Source organism: Arvicanthis niloticus, chromosome 4 (assembly GCF_011762505.2).
Source record: "Arvicanthis niloticus isolate mArvNil1 chromosome 4, mArvNil1.pat.X, whole genome shotgun sequence".
Lineage (NCBI taxonomy): Eukaryota > Metazoa > Chordata > Mammalia > Rodentia > Muridae > Arvicanthis > Arvicanthis niloticus.
The window spans coordinates 134,740,792-134,759,823 of record NC_047661.1 but is presented as its reverse complement, the minus strand read 5'-3'; the positions used below and the strand labels follow the sequence as shown (position 1 = coordinate 134,759,823).

The 19,032-nt window shown below is 34.9% G+C and overlaps 1 protein-coding gene across 3 annotated transcripts in view; it reads right to left on the bottom strand.

The window, feature by feature from the left end:
• Nucleotides 1-753: 753 nt before the first annotated feature.
• Depdc1 (DEP domain containing 1) overlaps nucleotides 754-19,032 on the bottom strand; it is a 31,579-nt gene continuing 13,300 nt past the window's right edge. Inside the window, exons 3-12 of one of the 3 annotated variants that reach the window (XM_034500420.2) lie at nucleotides 14,667-14,811; nucleotides 13,559-13,680; nucleotides 13,040-13,170; nucleotides 12,215-12,262; nucleotides 9,626-9,766; nucleotides 7,017-7,856; nucleotides 6,425-6,597; nucleotides 3,869-4,045; nucleotides 2,482-2,667; nucleotides 754-1,699 (exon numbers count right to left, since the gene is read on the bottom strand). In XM_034500420.2, the coding sequence (XP_034356311.1) occupies nucleotides 1,559-1,699; nucleotides 2,482-2,667; nucleotides 3,869-4,045; nucleotides 6,425-6,597; nucleotides 7,017-7,856; nucleotides 9,626-9,766; nucleotides 12,215-12,262; nucleotides 13,040-13,170; nucleotides 13,559-13,680; nucleotides 14,667-14,811 (2,104 nt within the window). In that variant the 3' untranslated portion in view covers nucleotides 754-1,558. The remainder of the gene's footprint in view (nucleotides 1,700-2,481; nucleotides 2,668-3,868; nucleotides 4,046-6,424; nucleotides 6,598-7,016; nucleotides 7,857-9,625; nucleotides 9,767-12,214; nucleotides 12,263-13,039; nucleotides 13,171-13,558; nucleotides 13,681-14,666; nucleotides 14,812-19,032) is intronic. The other 2 variants (XM_076933447.1, XM_034500422.2) reach the window with 2 other exon arrangements.

The window sequence follows — 19,032 nt, the reverse complement described above, 5'->3', positions numbered from 1 at the left end:
ACTTGAGACCCATTCCCTAAGCAAGCACCAGTCCCTAACACTATTAATAATACTCTGATATGCTTGCTGACAGGAGCATGTTGTTCTCTGAGAGGCTCCACCCAGCAGCTGACTCAGACCCACAGCCAAACTGTGGATCGAACTTGGGAAATCTTATGGAAGAATAGGAGGAAGGATTGCAGGCCCCAAAGAGAATAGGAACTCCACAGGAAGACTAACAGAGTCAACTAACCTGGATCTTTCCAGCTTTTAGAGTCTGAACAATGTGTTGGACTTAGGCCTCCCCGTACATATATAGCAGATATGCAGTTTGGTCTTCATGTGGTACTGAATAACTGGAGTGGAGACTATCCTAAAAGCTGTTGCCTGTATGTAAGATATGTTCTTCTGGTTGAGCTGCCTTGTCTGGCCTCAGCGAGAGAAGAAGTGCCTAGCCTCACAGAGACTTGAAGTGCCAAGATGGAGGGGGGAGGGGGCTACTTAGCCTCCCACCCCCATTCACTCAGAGAAGAAGGGAAAGGGGGATAGAGGAAGGATTATAGGAGGGGATTACCAGAAGGATGGCAGTCAGCAGGATGTAAAGTGAATAAGTAAAATAAAATAAAAAGAATAAAAACAAACAAAAACATTAGCTTAAAGAATTTTCAGAAAGGCCAGATTTCAGCTGAAGGAATACCCATTCCTTGATGTCAGCAAGTATATCATTATTGTAAGGGCCTGAAAAATGTAATTTCCTTGAAAAAAATAAATGTCTTAAGAGAGGAAATTTTGTTTTATTCATCACGGCCTCCATATTTAAGAAACAATGATTCTGTTGCTAAATGGCGATTATACATCTATTTCAGTATTAGAATAGATAATGAATATAAGGACTCAAAACATTTCTGGAAAAAAAAAGACTGAAATAGTCAAGATAATGTTTAGAGGAAAACAAAAATCTCACACATAGTTTTGAAACACATAGATAAGCCAGGAATGGTGGTACACACATGTATTCCTACCACTCAGGAGAATAAGGCAGGAGGAATATGAGTTTGAGGTTAGAATGGGGTACAAAGGGAGACTTTATCTCAAAAACGACCTCCTTTTGTCCCCCAATAAACCAAAGTCCAATAAAAAAAAAGCCAAGCCACAAGTATGTTTATATACAATTAAATAGATCATAAGTATAAAAAGATTATACAAAGAGTACAATATTTTTCATGATGTGATACTTATAAATAAAGAAGCAATCCTAAACAACCAGTTCTTTAGCTAATATACATATAGACACAGGCATGTTTTCTTCTAAAAAAGCACCACAATTTCATCTGGATGATACAATTCTGATAGTCTTACCAGATCATTATATTAAAAAATAATTTCTAATTAAAGTATTTGGTATCACCTTTCATTAGGCACTTAGTTAAGATCCAGTAGCTTTAGCAGCCTAGAACAGATAAAAAGACTGTTTTATCACCTTCTTTTATATGTTCTTTTAAGGGAAACACTAATATCAACAGACTTCCTTTTAAGTAAAAATATCTTCACATATGGCTTCATTTGTTGAAGTTTTAAGTCAGTAACGCAGACTGTGATGCTTGGGGTTTCTTAAATTCAGCATTGTTTGCTTGATTGTAGGTTTATTATCAAAAAGTGCTGCTTCACTCTCAGTGGTTGGAAATCTTTTCTGGTATATCAAGGGGTACTCCTTCTGAAACTTAAAAAGGAGAGGAAGAATTAGCAATTCTGGACAGGTGTGGTGGCACACACCTTTAATCCTAGAACTAGGGAGGCAGAGTCAGGCTGATCTTTGAGAGTTCAAGGTCAGACTGGTCTACAAAGCAAAGTTTCAGGACAGCTAGGGTTGTTACACAGAGAAAACTGTCTCAAAAAAAAAGTTTCTGAATATTTTCTTATATAAAGCTAGTCCAGTATTCTTTCATCTGACTCTTACTTCTCTCTACATTTGTGAAAACATCTGCAAGATCTCTTCAGACCTCTGTCAATGTCAAAATACTAGGATTCTCTTCTGTTAATTTTTACTCTAAACCCAATGTTTCTCACTGGTAAAGCCTATGAAGGTCACGGATTTGGTACAATTTGTATTTCACTTTTGAGTTTCTCAGGTTTCTCAAGAATGACGTGACTATTGGATTTTGCTTTAGATCTGAAAGTTCTAAAGCAGCAGGCATGAGTCACTCAGGGATAGGTATTATAATCTAGATTTTTACATATGCTTTCTCAGGATAATTCAAAATATAATTATATAAAATACCAGTAACATAAAAGAGGATCAATTAATATTGCTGTAATTATTTTTAATTTAAAATAGTCAAACCAAATAGATATTCATTCATATACTTTAACTATATCATGAAGAACAATAAGTAATCTATATATCTAAAAGTTAAAATTTTATCCAAATGTCATTTGAAACAGCAGTCACTGATCACACACTGGAAAACATTTGTAAGATGGAGGAGTTGTACATTCTTGCACCTGTTTCAATTTTCTTCTTTTCTCCTTTAGAGGCAAGCTTTTACTTCTAACAATATTCTCCAAAAGTTCTGCAATTGCAGCTTGGGAAGTTGAAATTTTCTGTTCATCAAATTCTTTAGCACTAATTTGCTTACAGTAAGAATATGTTGGCAAAGGAACAACTAGTCCATCTCCATGATTTTTAACCTGTCAATGAACAAAACAAGACAGTGAAAATGTGTACATTCTGGTCATATTTTTCCCATATGGAATACTTTTAGTGGAACCTATGATTTATCATTTGGCCTCAACCACACATTCAGTGTATTAAGAAAACTGAAGAGTACACACTAGAGGTAGGAGAAGGATCTGAACCTATTTTATAGCCCTGAATTAACTTTTCCTGATCTGTTTCCTAATTATTAAAATGAAGATTTCATGTATATAAAAGCATTAAAGATAGGTATTCTAATTTTTAACCATAGATTTTATTATCTGAAGTATAAAATATAACAATCTAAATGATGTTTTTAATTCAGTTTAAAACACCAGTATTTTCACTTAGTAATGAAGTATTGATCAATTGTTTTTGAGAACCAAAATACTATCAGAGCCTACATATCTATTGATAATGAAGTTTAAGGTACATACTTATAGTAAGCCAGTACACTATTATAATAGTTTACATGAGAAAAAGCACCAACAAAATGTGCTGGCTAGCCAACTCCTGAATATGGTAGATATCTTATTTAGTGTTTGTTTCCCCCTTTTCTAACACTTTTGTCCATTCTTATTCTAACCTTCTTCTTTTTTACTTTTAGAACAAATTCTGCTTTAACTATATAGAATGTATCAGAATAAGACTCTTTTTAACCTACTTACTCTTAGATTTTCAAAGGATAGACATTTAACTTAGCCAGAGATAATCAAGAGTTCATACACAGGAATGGGACAGATGACTCAGTGGGTAAAGTGTTTCCTAAGCAGGCATGAGGACTTGAGTTTAGATTTCCAGCACCAACATAAAAACTGGCCACAGTGACATGCTTCTTTTACACAGAGCTGAGAAAATTATATCTATATATCTATATATCTATATATCTATGTGTGTGTGTGTGTATGTATTTATTTTCTTTTCAGTTTAGATATGAAACCCAAAGTTGTATGCAGAAACTTTAATAATCACATTTCTCATAATGTAAAGGAAACATTTGTCAATATGGAACTGCAAGAGAGGAAAGGTCAAGAAAAGTCCCAATGCTGTATGGCTCTCCAGGCTGTATATATTCTGATTTAGAGAATGCTTATGTGAGCTAATAAGCATCCATTTTTTAATGGGGTTACTTTGAGATAAATTTGCTAGTTGCTAATAAGTAATGCAGAGATTTTAAAGGCTCAAAATACCTACATGGCCCTTTTTAATGTAGTCAAGATGTTTCTCCACTGCAGCCTGTAAATAAGTAGGTACTTGAAGAATTTCCTGATGATGATCCATTAGGAAAGAAACTAATCTTGAAGCCAGAAGTTCATCAAGATCCACTTCTTCAGCACAACACAGGACACATCGAGAAAAAGTATTTATCATCTACAAAAAGATTCCCAATTTAAGAACCCAAGTTTTCATATAAATGACAGTGCCAATAATTTCCAATTTTCATTACATGATATATAGGGATAAAATGATAAGCAGCTTTTAGTTTAGGATACATGGAAATAATTTATTATAGTTAGGAAAATAATGATTTTATAATGTACAAACAATAAAAACATTTGTTATGTATTGTGTTAGCAAAGTTCTAATGGATCATGTATAACAGGGCTTTATTTCAGTTTATCATAATTTTGTAAATATATACCACAGCTTCCAACAATATAGAGATGCAAGTCTTAAGCCAAAAATTGTTAGAGTATTACTTATTACATTATTATTATTATACTTATGACATTAAACCAATTCCACAAAACTGCAAATCAGGACTATATAATATTTGGAACACATGTTCAGCAGAAGTTGCAAAGTTGGAACTATTTATCTTTTGAAACTCTGGAAAATGGTTGTTAATGATAATTAGTGTTTAGACAGTGAGTTAATGCACACATCTCTATTTCCATCATAAGGATTTTGAAACTCTGGAAAAATTTTTGCCTCAAAACTCATTACTCTCATAGCCACTTAATCTGTATCTATAATGCATAATAATTAGAATATTTAAATTCTATTTTAAATATTTGCACGTAGTAATGATGCAAGTAGCATAATTACTGACATGAAGTATTCCCTTTTCATTCCAAGACTCAGACCTCAGCATTTTGTTTTTTGCCTATATTTTTTTTCTCTTCATAGAAACCTTTTTATACTTGTAACTATCATCTCAATAAAGATGACTAAAAATTTTATCTTCTGCCTTGATTTTCATTAATTTATTTCCAACATTCTGTTGGATAAATTTTATTTAGATGCCCTAACAACTTTAAAACCAAAAAGTAGAAAACTAAAATTATCACCTTTTCAAACACCAACTTGTACTAAATTTTTATGCTTTTCAATAATGCTGTGAATATTCACGAATATTTTTCCTTTTTATCTATTCTATCATTGTTAATGAATTATACACAGTGATGAGCAGAACAGCTAAGCAGAGTACCCAGGCTTATTATGAGAACATTTTATAGATTTAAGCTGGAGTCTAAAAAGTGACAATTCTTAAGAAAAACAATGAGAGGGAGGGGGATGGAGAGAAAGAGGGAGGGAGGGAGGGAGGGAGGGAGAGAATTTCAAAGATTCATTTTTCCATCAATATCTGCATATAAATATCTCTATCCTCATTGTTCAAGGAGTCTGAATCTGGGACTGCTTGGTAACAGTTCTTTTTTGTTTGTTTGTCTTCTGCTACTTCTTGTCCACAATGGCTTATTGTCATAACTCATCAAATACAACTTCCCCACTGCCATATTCTCTGAAACACCGTGACAGATTATCCATTGATTATTTTCATACTCTCTAGCTCATGGTTGTAGTGCTCTTAGGTTTTAACAGTACCTACAAATTCTCTTCCTTCCCAATCAGAGAGAACTAATACAAGGTGATGTATTATAGTCTGACTGACTAGATCAATCGCTGTGAGGTGTACGAAATGAGCAAGAATGCAAAGTCTTCTTTTAAGATTAGTAAAAGGTGAAAGTATAAGTGTCTAACTACAAACAATTTATTTAACACTATTTTCTGCTAGAAAAGATCAAGTTTTTAGGTTCTGTTTTTCTTATGTTTTAAAATTTAACCAAATTTTTAATACAGATATTTGGCATAAAATGAAACAACAATGAACTGATCAATCATATAAAACAAATAAAAACTAAGAATGTAACCTTGGTATAATAGTTTACCACTATGAAATTATTAAACTCTACATGCGCGCGCGCGCACACACACACACACACACACACACACACAGAGAGAGAGAGAGAGAGAGAGAGAGAGAGAGAGAGAGAGAGAGAGAGAGAGAGAGAGAGAGAGAGAGATTCAGGGAACAATATAGAAGACACAGAGATCAGGGAGAACTTGAATAAAACAGGGTATTCTGGATATGACAGGACTAATGAACTCATGAACTCACAAAAATGGTTGCCTGCACAAGAGCAAACCATTCAACATTCCAGTATGGGGGTGGAGGGATTTATAAACTGAATCCACAGCCAAGGAGCTACCGACTGCTGATGCCTATTAGGGTAGGGAAAGTCAGTTTACTTTAGGGGTGTGGCCCCAGCTAGATCAATGATCCTCCAGTAATGGCTCTATCACCATGTACATATGGGCAACATTAATTGGGCTTAATGATTTATTTTATAATGAGGATATGAAGTAGGGAGGAGAGGTAGGAAGGGGTGAATATGGTCAAAATACATTGTATATATTAATGAAATTCTTGAGAAATTAATAAAAATTATATTTAAAAATTCAACTTACCAATGATCTTGTACCTATTTGTTCATGAAGTTTAGGCATATCAACATTTTGACTCATTCGAGAAATCATGCGCATTAAGAGTTGAAGCTTTCTACGATTTGGTGGGGGAAGTAACAAACAACATAACTGTAGAGCACTGATGGCAACCCTCTCTAAATGAGGTTGCAGCAAACCTAGAAGGCAAAGTCACCCCACCCGGAAAATATCATCAATGACAATAGGTTTCAAATGAATAGAATACAGTCACATAACAAGGGCAATATAATAGTATTCTTTTTTCAATTATGGTTACAAATTTCTACATTCTGTTAAAATATAGCAAGATAATAACTGTTGCTTTACAACTTATTTCTAAGTATTAAAATCCTTCACTTATAAAATAAAATGACACACATTAAGTGAAATTAAAGGAAAAGAAATAAGTGTTTTAAGTAGTATAGAATAAATGTTGGTTATGCCATGACCAAAGTATTTTACAATAATTTCTTCTCAAGGAAAGAACAAAGCAATTTCAGAGAAGAAAAGCCAGGAATACAAAGCTGTGTTAGTAAACATTAGAAGTTAACATCGCATGCACCAAAAACAGCCTTACTTTGTGTGCCAGTCAACACAGAAGCAGTTGGAGGCAAAGAATTCTCTGAAAGTTCTACAGTACTTTTGCACAGTCTTTTATTGATTGTGGTACTAGACCCTCCGAGCTCACTTTGTACACTTGTACTGCCTTGTCCAACATGTGGTTTCATTATAATTTCAGCCACTGGTTTATTGATATAACTACTCTGTCTTGCACTACTTCTTAAAAGTAAACTCTGAGATCTACAAAGCTGTTTTGGCTTGTACTTTCCATTACATAACTCTTCTTGGTCTTGAACAGTCAAAGCAGAGGTTCTTTTAAAACCAACACAATGGAGCTGCTGAGGATTTTCCTCTAAGTGAAGATTAAATAGGGATTTCTGTTTGGGTGCAGACACTAATGGTTGTTTACTATTTTGTTCTTCTATGTTCAGAACAGACTGGTAGAAGATATTGGACTTCTTTTCACTTGAATTCACTGGCATATCTATAATTCCTTCCAAAGAAGAGCACCTTGGTTTGATGTTAGAGGACAGGGAATTTGTATTATTTAAGCCTATTAAATTATGACAGCTTCCTCCCATTATGTCATTAGTGCTAGCTCCTCGGTTTCTTAAATTAACTAGCTGCATTTTCTTGGCACATCTTTCTTGAGATTCTTGATCACTTCTTTGTAGTCTCTTAGTAGAATCCAACTCTTCATTGCTTTTGTCTTTGTAAAGCAGACTGAGAAGAAGACACTCAGTTGATTTGAAGGAATTCAAATTGCTCAAATCATGGATTTTTGAAGATCGTGGATCATCTTGGATTTTATGCATTCCACTTGTTCTATCTGAAACTGTGATGTAGCCACAAACAACTACCAGAAAATGAAACAAAAATTAAAATGCAACTGCAAGACAGTGGACAAAAATAAAACAGAAACAAAGTAAAGTTAAAAAAAAAATAAGGTATCACTATAATATACACTGTTAGTAGAGAACACATAGATAGCAGTTGCTTAATTTGGAAGCCACTTCAATAGGACACATGCAACATTCAGTTATAAACATGCAAGACCAACTAGTGGTATTTCCATTTGTGATATAAATCCTTTAAAAATTAATTTAGCAACATAATTAGGAGGGTCAAATCAGAACACACTTAAAATATTGTTTTTAATTTTACAAATTCTTGAAAGCCTTTAATTATATGACAACTATATATACAGCAGCACACATATACTCATCTCAGTGTTTATGGGAAGACTGGTTCCAGGGATGCCCATGGATAAAATCTGCAAATTTATGTCTCTTATCTAAAATGGTGTACCATGTACATACATATAACCTAATCATTTATTTTAAATAATCTCTAGATTATTCATATAATAACACAAGGTAATATATTTATTGTTTAGAGAATAATGACACAAAACAAAACAACAAAAAACACCCTGTAGTTCTATGTAATAGCTACATTAAAAAATAAACATTTTTGATTATGGATTGGTTGGATCCAGAGGTAGGCAAAAACAGCACATGAAAACCAGTGACAACTGAAGCGAAACTTGGTTTCTGTTCTTGGGTACTAGCATAGAACTACTAAAATCCTTGAATTTCCTGAGTGACCAATCTTGCTATTCAAGAAGAGTTATTGCAACATACATGAGTTTGTGCTAATGTAACACATAGCTAGTCACATATCTGTGTTGTCTACCACCTCTTGGGAAGGAAGATGAAGATTGAGTTCAATATCAAGAAAACAAACAAACAAACAAACAAAAAACAAATCCAAAACAAACAACAACAACTACTACTTAATCAACTACACAATCATACTTAGCTAATAAAATCCACCTAAAATTCTGAAACAATAGCCGGGCAGCGGTGGCCCATGCCTTTGATCCCAGCACGTGGGAGGCAGAGGCAGGTGGATTTCTGAATTGGAGGCCAGCCTGGTCTACAGAGTGAGTTCCAGGACTATACATACAGCCTGTCAAAAAAAAAAAAAAAAAAAAGAAACAAAAACAAAAAAACAAAACAACCCCTCTCATACACAAACAAACACCAAAATTGAAACAATGAAGCTAAGGTAGCTCTGGGTTGATGAACATACACATGTTTAGGGTGTCTTTCTTGAGGTTATAGAGGCTCTGTGTCACCTCTATTCTTCCATGTGGATCTCTTCTCGTCTGTTCCTGAATTCTATCTTTCTTAAACAACGTAACAAACATAACTACTTTCCAGGGTTTCATGAGTGAATTACTAGATTATAGAGGTGTTCAAATGGACCTTTAATTGGTAGGTAGCTGAGCATACGTGTAGGGAGCAAAGGGAGCTTATTTTTTGTCAGCATCAGAAGTCAGGGAAGGTTTGTGGATCTGAGCTTTTCTCTTATAGGATTAGGGCTAACACTAGGGAGCTGTGTCAGAAATACATAGAACTATATGACAGTTGATTTCAGGGCAAGTGGTGTTAAAGCGAATTTGAACCATTTGATCTGGTATAACCATTGTATTATTTAAATCTGAAATGATTGATATCTTACCACATTCATATTTACCATGTTTTTAGACTTTTGACTTTATAAAGAAACTTAAAGACTTTAATATAATAAATTTAAATATTAAGTAAAATTCACACATACCCAAAATGTTCACAAATAATTCATAATATTCAAATGTAAGTAGAGGTTCAGGGAGATCTAGAAAATAATCTGCAATTGTTTTGAATACATCACGTTCAAATCCAACATAAGTTAGATTATTGGTGTCATTACTTCTTGGCCCTAAGAAGCAGAAGGCAAAAGAAATGGGCAAAATAAATTTCAATTTAAATACAATTAAAAGTATGCATAAGTTTAAACTTATATTTCATGAAGAAGGCATGATTAACAACAATTTATGTTTTATGGTGTTCATCACAACATGAGGTATTAAAGGGTTGTAACATTAGTTATATTAGTCTATGGGAAGAATAATCTTTGGAAATAGTCTTAAGAATACTATCCACAACTTTTTCCCCAGAGTTGAAAAATCAAAATTCTCAGAACCTTCTGTTAATGTAGTGGACCTAGAACTCAAGCCTAGTTTATTTAACTATAAATTCTTTGGTTTTGTTTCTAGTGAACTTGTGTTTTCTATTTTAGATAACTTACTAATGATTACTTACTATTCTATATATTAAAGCTGGATTGAGGCCAGCCTGACCTACACAGTGAGTTGCAGGATAGCCATGGCTATAAAATAAAACCCTGTCTCAAAAAGAACAAAACAAACAAACAAAAATGTAGAAGTCTGGTTTCTCCCAGCTCTATGCCCTCTGGTATAAGATTGATTCAAAATATATTTACAAATACCTTGGCCATATAGCTAGGCTTTTCTCTGACAAGATCATAACTTCATAAAATCCATTTATTCTGATCTACATTCTGCCCTGTGGATGGTTACTTGTGCTCATGTGTCTGTCTCATCACATCTTCCCAGGTAAATCTCCCACCTGGTACAATCTCAGAATCCTTTCTACCTCCCAGATGTCTCACCTCCTATTTCCTGCCTAAGTTATAGGCCATCAGATTTATATTGACAAGGGTCCCATACAGGCAGATATTCTCTCCACAAAGAATATTTCTTATGTCTGCTTTAGAGAAATACCAAGCTTGGTCTCTATAAAAATAAATATTAGCTTTTAAACTAGTATGTATGTATGTATGTATGTATGTATGTATGTATGTGATTTGCTTTTTCTTTAATCATTTTGTAATGTAAATGCTTACACATGTAAAGCCATAAAAAAAATTTGGAGACATAATGTAGGAAGGAGGCGCTAAGGTGGGAGGAGTAAAGAGAGGAAGAGGAGGAGAAAGAAGAGGAGGAGAAAAAGGAAGAGCAGGAACTAAGGGAGAGATGGAGAATGAGAGAGAGGAGATGGAGGCTGATGTTCGCTTGTCTGCAGCAATCAAAGGTAGTTGGTATATCTAGGTTAGGTATTGGGTTACACCTCTGATTGTAAGGGTATCTTGTTATTGATCATTACTAAATATATAAGCCTTTGGATAATCTGAGCATTAGAATCTCATCTGTACCGAGCCTGTGTGGTTGGTGGGATAGTCTGGGCAATGCCCAGCCTTGCAGAGACATCGTGGGAGACTGGCAGAGCCATCTCCTATGCTGGCGTCTCATGGGTGGCAGAGCTGGTGTCTCTGGCTGGCCATTTCTAGCTGCAGCATGCATGTGGCCTCATGGCCTCAGAACATGGCTTCTGATCTAGGCAGAGATGCTGCAGCCTAGACAGTTGGCTTGACTGGCGGCCGTTTTTCTTTTTAAATAATTACTACAACAAAGTGACCTTAATTTAAAACTGCTGGCTGAATAAAGATGCCTACAACCTATAGGCAAGGTTTGGATTCCCAAACTGAGGGTAGGAGGAGACAACCAGGAGGAGGAAGAGAGAGTAGAAGGTGGAAAGTGGAGAAATGTCATGGTATAGGTGAGTTATGAAAACATGGCCATGAGGGCTGACCGATTAGAGTTAAGAGCAGCCCAGACGGAACATAGCAAGTTATAAGTCGGGGTTATTGATAGAGAAGTGGACATAACAATAGTATGGTGGGTAGATATCGGCCCAGCTTTAGTTCTGATAGAGGCTTACAATAAATATAACAATTGTGTGTCTTTTATCTGGGGATTGAATGATTTAAGGTGTGGTAGAAATCCTGATTTGAGAGTAAATACTACAACAAAGGCTGAACAATAAAATGCAAAAACCTGGTTTATAGATTATTCACATAGCTTTTTGAATTAATACAGTCTATGAAGTAATCTATCATGAAAAAGGATGAACATGGGTTGTATGCAACTTTATTTCTGATTTAACCTCTTTTACGCATACACTATTTTACTTCTAAAGTGCCACATTTAAGTCTTGGGCCTCATTGTGGCAATTACTGCAGTTTAGATTTTACCTAAGAGTCTTCCAAATCCTATGAGCCTATGATTTTATGATTTATTTAAACCGAACCATAAATGACAGATTCTAATCACAAAATAACTATTTGCATAGAAAATAAAGAGCTTATAATAAGTTTCACTTGACTATCATTTGACTCACAATTTTAAATATTTTCTTTAATCTTATTAAACACTATTAATAGAACACACAGACAGACAAATGGACAGATTGACACACACAGATACACACACAGACACACACACACTTGTGGTTTGGCTTAACTTACAATTTGCTAGGCACTTCATAGCAGATAATACCCAATGTGGAAGATCCTCTAGATAAAAAAAAATGCAAAAAATGTATATTAAGCCATACGATTTTTATGATAGTGTATTTTATTTTGTTTTATTTTATTTTTAGACTTTATAGTTCACTTAGCATCAAAGGCTCTTACCAACTTAGCTATCTATTGGCCCAGGAAAGATCAATATTTTAAAATACAAAAAGTAAAAATTTATAAAGATCTTGAGTTTGATTCTATCTATAATACTTAAAAAAAAAAAAAGTAGCTACCTAAAATCAAGAATTAATTATCTAGGAAGGGGTTGTTGAGATATAGTCTCATCTTCATCTACTCCATTACTTCTCTTTAGTTCCACATTAGTTCTATTGCTATCCTATGAGCACTACTGATTAGGTGAAGCTTATAACTGAAATTAACTATGTCTGAATATCAGGGTACTCTTACATTGAGGCCTGCTTCAAACATTTAAGTTGGCACCATATCCAGCTTATTCATCACTAAATCTTTAGCAAAATACCTAGCACACTGTAGGCCCTTAACACAAGTGTGGTTAATAATAGTTTTAATTGTCTACATTTTGGATCTTATCACTGTCATCTTTTTAATTTCATATATTCATTTTAGCAACTAAATAATTTTTTGTGACAGCATAAATAATATTTACCTCCAAAAATTCCATCATTACTGCTAAATTAATGTGCCCTCGGAAAGTGTTCTACTTTCTATATCTAGATCTCTACACTAACCTATAAATGCACCTTTGGTTACTAGGTTTGAAAAGATTCCAATTATTTTCTAAACACCTACCTGACTTGTCTTGTAGTATGACCACTCCATGCTTACTTGTGTTGGCCATGTTGTACATTATATATTGAGGAATTACTTGGTTTGGGTTTATGAGTTCTTCTATAGATGGCACACCTAAAATGGTTTGCAGGCTGAAAAGAGTATAAACAATTTTTTTTCTTTATAAAATAAGAGGAATAGAACATGACTTGCAACAAACACAAAGCCATGAGTACTTTATTTTTCTCTTAAAACAATTCAAGGACTATATTTACTATCTACTTTTACATATATACTTACTCAACAAAATTCAGAAGAATCCAATAAAAATCTCAAACTACAGTGATGACTTAAAAGGTACAACTTCTTTCTTCATACTGGACTAGATCTGTACCAAAAGCAATTACTAAAAACCATACATGCATATTTAAATTCTAAGCTTTGAAAAGTATATTTTTATTCATTTGTATATTTGGATAAAAAATAAAATTAATAATCCATATACTTCAGAATCTTAAATATTGCTTATTTTTGTCTTACTAGATCAAAATAACATATCTCCAAACTTCTTCAACATCTTCCTGGCTTATTTCTTGGTTGTCAGGTGCATTTTCTTGATCTTCATTGGTTATTCTTTCATGATGTATCTTTTCTGTATTTTCCTGAAGGGGGGGAAAATGTTTGGTTTGTTACAGTCTATACTCAAACTAAAGGAATGTTGAACACTTTTAACATAGATTTGTTTGTTTGGTGTGTGTGTGTGTATGTGTGTGTAGCACTGAAGTTGACATTGGGTGTCTTTCTTGTTGGATATCTAGTTTCTTTATTGAGGCAGTGTTTTTCATACTTAATAGCTGTATAAGTCAAAGTCTACTGTGGCATTACAAAGTGTCTGAAAAGTAAAGGGACACATAGTTTTCAGTTTTGCAGCTTTCCCAACACATACAAATCAACTTTATGTCTAGGTACTTTATAGTTTGGTTTTTAGAAAAGACTAATGATAGAGATGAGTTGAAGAGTTATAAAATTCTAGAGCTATTGTTCAGATCATAAATGTGCTGCAAACAACCCATATTGAAATCTTAATGTCCAACCTGATCCTACTAGGTTGTGGAACCTTTAAGAGGCAAGGTCTCATGGAAAGAAATTGTATCACAGGCAGCAGGCTGTTAGAGGGAGCTGTTGGTACCCCAGTCCAGGACCCTTTTCCTTCTTTCACCTTCCCATTTCCATTAAGAAGTTTCCTCCTTTGCATACTCCTATTATGACTGCAGTGCCTTCCTATATAAGACCAACAGTAATAGAAACTAGAGACTAAATTTTTGGAATCTGAGGTTGGACTTGCCTACTTTGAAAGTGACTTTCAAGTATTCTATCACAGCGGTAGAAATCTGATTAACACAAACAGGAAGAATAACAAATGACACAATATTATATTATAAAAGTCCTTTTTAAGAATGCCTCATTACTGTATTCAATACTGTTTCTGCAGGTTCCAAACACATTAACACATATTTTTTTTCTGAGATTGTAATTTAGGAGATTTCAGTATTTGCTTCAAATATTAAAGCATCATTTACTTTGAATGATCTTACTATTAACTACATGGTAATACTATTTGAACTGTTGGTTAATAAAAAAATTTTACCTGAGAGAAATGTAATCCACGCTTCTTAGGAGTTTTACGAGATAAGTTTCGTAATTTAAAAATACTATCTTTGTACTCTGTGTTGGTTTTCTTGATTTCTGTATGTCTTTGTGGAAAAGTTTTAAGTGGAGAAGTCGCAGGAAATCTGGTATAAAAATAATATGGAGTTAAATACAATATGATAAAATAATTAACTTCTAGAGTATATTTTAAAAGTCATATAAAAAGTCTGATTTACCTTCATTATCAAATAATAAAAATTCTAAATTAAATCAATATTACCATTAAACCTTTAAAGTATTTTAGTTTCATGTTTCTCTTGTGTACTGTGCTTATATTACTTATATTCAGTTCAAGGTTACAATCAGGACTAGTTTGGTTGAAGAAATAATGCTTACATAGAAACAGTTCTAGAAAACAGTTATGTAACTCTCTTTGAAAAAAGAAAAACAAAACAACAACAACAAAAAAAAAACCCAAAAAACAAAAAACCAACCCAAAGCTGTATAGTGTTGGTGTCCAACTTTAATTACCACACTCAGGAAACAGAGTCAGGTGGAGTTCTGTGAGTTCAAGGCCAGCCTGGTCTACAGGTGAGTTTCAGGACAAGCAGAATTATACAGAGAAGTTCTGTCTCAAAAAAACAAAACCAAAATAAAAAACCAACCAACCAACCAAACAAACAAATAAAAAAAAAAATCTCAACACCCACCCCTGGTTTGTATATACTTCCAGTCTTTTGACAGTTTGTTCTAATTTTAGGATTTAGTCTCTTGCTTCTTTTGACTATGGTGCATTTTGTTTTTCATCTTAATATGAGGCATTTTAAGAATACAATCAAGAACAGAAAATAAACCATCAAGTAGTATAATTGTTGATATTTTACTAAATAGTTGTCCTTTTTCCAAGTACAAGGAAATCTTCTCCTATTTAAAAATCTTACCTCTGTCCTAAGGAGAATCACAAACTTATCATGGTTTTTATGTGTTTAGGCTTTCAGTAAATATATGTAAACAGTTCAGTATTGTTCTTTTTGGTATCTTTCATCATATATTAAATTTATACTTAATGTTTTATGGCATTAAAAACTTTCTTTGCTACAACATAATTTCAAAATTATCTCATAAAAGTTTTGTTTTTCATACTGAGGTATGTGAAACAGGTATAATGTTTTGTTTTAAAAAATATGTAATTTTTAATTATGTATTTGCATGTAGGTATATACATGTGACTATAGGTGCCTTTAGAGTCCAGAGGCATCAGATTCATCTTATTACAAATTATTATAATAATTATATATTATTTAAAGGTAAGGACACGTGACTTTGTTTTGCAATTAGAGAATTTATAAAATATAATAATGTCATCGAAATGTGATAAATCTTTCACAACATCCAAAAACACAAGTATCTGTTATCCTTCCAACTTCCTATTTTATTACACACTATTTAACACTCAAAAATATCTAGAACTTTGTAGCTCACAACTTTCAACCATACAGTTTTCTACATAGTTTTAATTGACCTAAGAGCAGCAATAAAAGGCAATCTCCAGACCTTCCACTTACCTTCCTCTTTTCCAAATCTAATCCCCCAGTCTCATCTCAGACTCTGTAGCAGACCACCTATTGCTATCTCCCCTTCTTCTTTGCCCTTCTCTAGCAGACCATGAATATCTTCAATACCTGTTCTCATCACCCCATCCATTTGTCTCACCTCCAACTTCCATAGGCTCCCTGGGAAGCTAGGAAAGCATGCAGGCAATCATCAGATCTTCACTCTCCTTCCTTTCTTACAAACCCAACCCCCCACTCTCATCTCCAACTCTGTAGCAGACCACCTGTTGTGGCCTCTCCTTCCTCTCTTCTCCCATTCCCAGAGGACAAAGCAGATATTGGGTTACATCCTGCTTTCATCCCTCCAGTGGTTCCTCTCAGCACCCCCTATTTCTATCATATCTCCATCTGTAACTGTCAGCTCCCAATACCAAGAAACATTCTAACCAGAATCCTCAGTGGCCACATCTGTCAGGATCTTAGAAGTATTCCCTACCAGGAAATTTACAGACACCACACACTTCTAAGAAACAGGGCAACAGAAAACAAGGAAATAGAACACCCACACAACAAAGACAAGACCAGATATCAGCACCTAAAATTATAATCGTCCCAAACCCAGATGCCTAGACTCACCATAAAAACACAATCAGTAACAGACAGGACAATATGTCTCCACTAAAGCCCAGCAACCATAGAATGGTAGGTCCTGAGAAATGCAATATAGCTAAAGCACAAGAAAGGAACTTCAAAATAGCCTTTATGGATATATAAATGTCCTTAAAAAGGAAATGAATATCACTTAAAAAATCTATAAAAACACAAACAGTGGAATGAAATGAAGAAAAGAGTTCAAGATTTGCAAGTGGAAAAGGAATCAGTAAAGAAAATCTAAACTGAGAGAAAACTAGAAATAAAAAATTTAGGCACTTGAATGGGGAACTCATAGGTAGGCCTCACAATCAGAATACAATGAATGGAAGAGAGAATCTCAAGTGTTGAAGGCAAGATAGAAGAAATGGATACCTTGGTCAAGAAAATGTCAAATCTAAAAAAATCTAGGCATAAAATATCTAGAAAATCTGGGACACTGAAAAGACCAAGCGAAAGAATAATAAGAACACAGGAAGGGAAAGAAACCCAGGTCAAAAGCACAGAAAATATTTTTAAAAAATAATAAAAGAAAAATTTCCCACCTAAAGCATGAGGTGTCTATCAAGATACAAGAATATAGAACACCAAATAAGACTGGATCAGAGAAATTCTCAGTGACACATAATAATCAAAACACCGAATATATAGAACAAAGAAAGAATATTGAGAGCTGCAAGGGAAAAATACCAAATATATAAAGGCATATATATATATTCTAATATATATATATATATATATATATATATATATATATATATATATTAGAATAACACCTGACTTTTCAATGGAGATTCTAAAAGCCAGCAGGATCTGAAGAGATATTCTACAAACTCTAGGAGACGATAATCTAGCTCAAACTATTAGACTGTGAAAATATTTCTATCAAATAGATGGAGAAAGAATGACATTCTATGAAAAGAACAAATTTAAACAGTCTCTATTTATAAATCCAGTGTTAAAGAAAGTTAAAGAAGCCTTCCGCCGCGCGCCCCTCTTCCAGCCTGAGGCCTGGGCCGAACCTCTGCCCAGCCAGCTTGTGAGTACACCCAGGATTCCGCCAGACACATTCTGGGGGATCTATAGAACCCATAGCCAGCGCTAGCACTCCCCTTTCGCCGCACGCCCCTCTTCCAGTCTGAGGCTTGGGCCGGTCCTCTGCCCGGCCAGCTTGTGAGTGCACCCCGGATTCCGCCAGACACATTCTGGGGGATCCATAGAACCCATAGCCAGAGCTAGCACTCCTCTTCCCTGAGGACTGCTGGTGAGTGCACCCTGGTTACCACTGCCAGACACATTCTGGGGTCTCCACAGATCCCACAAACAGCTTTAGGTAGGAAAACCCACATACTACCCTGAGCTCATAGCTGGGTGCCCTGAGTGCTCAGAATCCAGTAGATACCCCCCCCCCGCCCCTGCCGGCTAGCACCCCCCTTCTGCCCATCTCCCGGGTATGAGGCCTAGACCAGACCTCTGCCAGGTCTGCAGTTGTGTGGACCCCGGATTCTGCCTGAGACATATAGGAAGGTCCACTCAACCCAGAGCCACAGAGGAACAACTGAACTCAGAGTGTCAGACAACATATCCTGAGATATCCAAGAGGAGACACGGCACCCAGAACAACAGACAACTAGCTGGACTGCTACCTTGGAGGCACCATATCCTGAGGCATCCTAGAGATACCACCGTAATCAGTGCAGCTGGAAAAAAATCACAGAGACATCTGGACCCCTAGAAGACCAAACACAAGCGAGACAACTGGAAAGGCAGGCTTTAATCAGAGACAGAAGTACAGGTAGCACTAGATTTAACCAGATGGCAAAAGGCAGTTGCAAGAACATAAGCAACAGAAACCAAAGTAACATGGCATCATCAGAACCCAGTTCCCCCATCATAGCAAGCCCTGAACACCCCATCACACCAGAAAAGCAGGATTCAGAATTAAAATCACTTCTCATGAAGAAGTGGACTTTAAGAAAGACATAAATAACACTCTCAAAGAACAGATAGAAACCCTTAAAGAGGAAACACAAAAATCCCTTAAGGAATTGCAAGAAAATGCAACCAAACGGGAGAAGGAATTAAACAAAACCATGCAGGATCTAAAAATGGAAGTAGAAACAATAAAGAAATCACAAAGGGAGAATACCCTGGAGATAG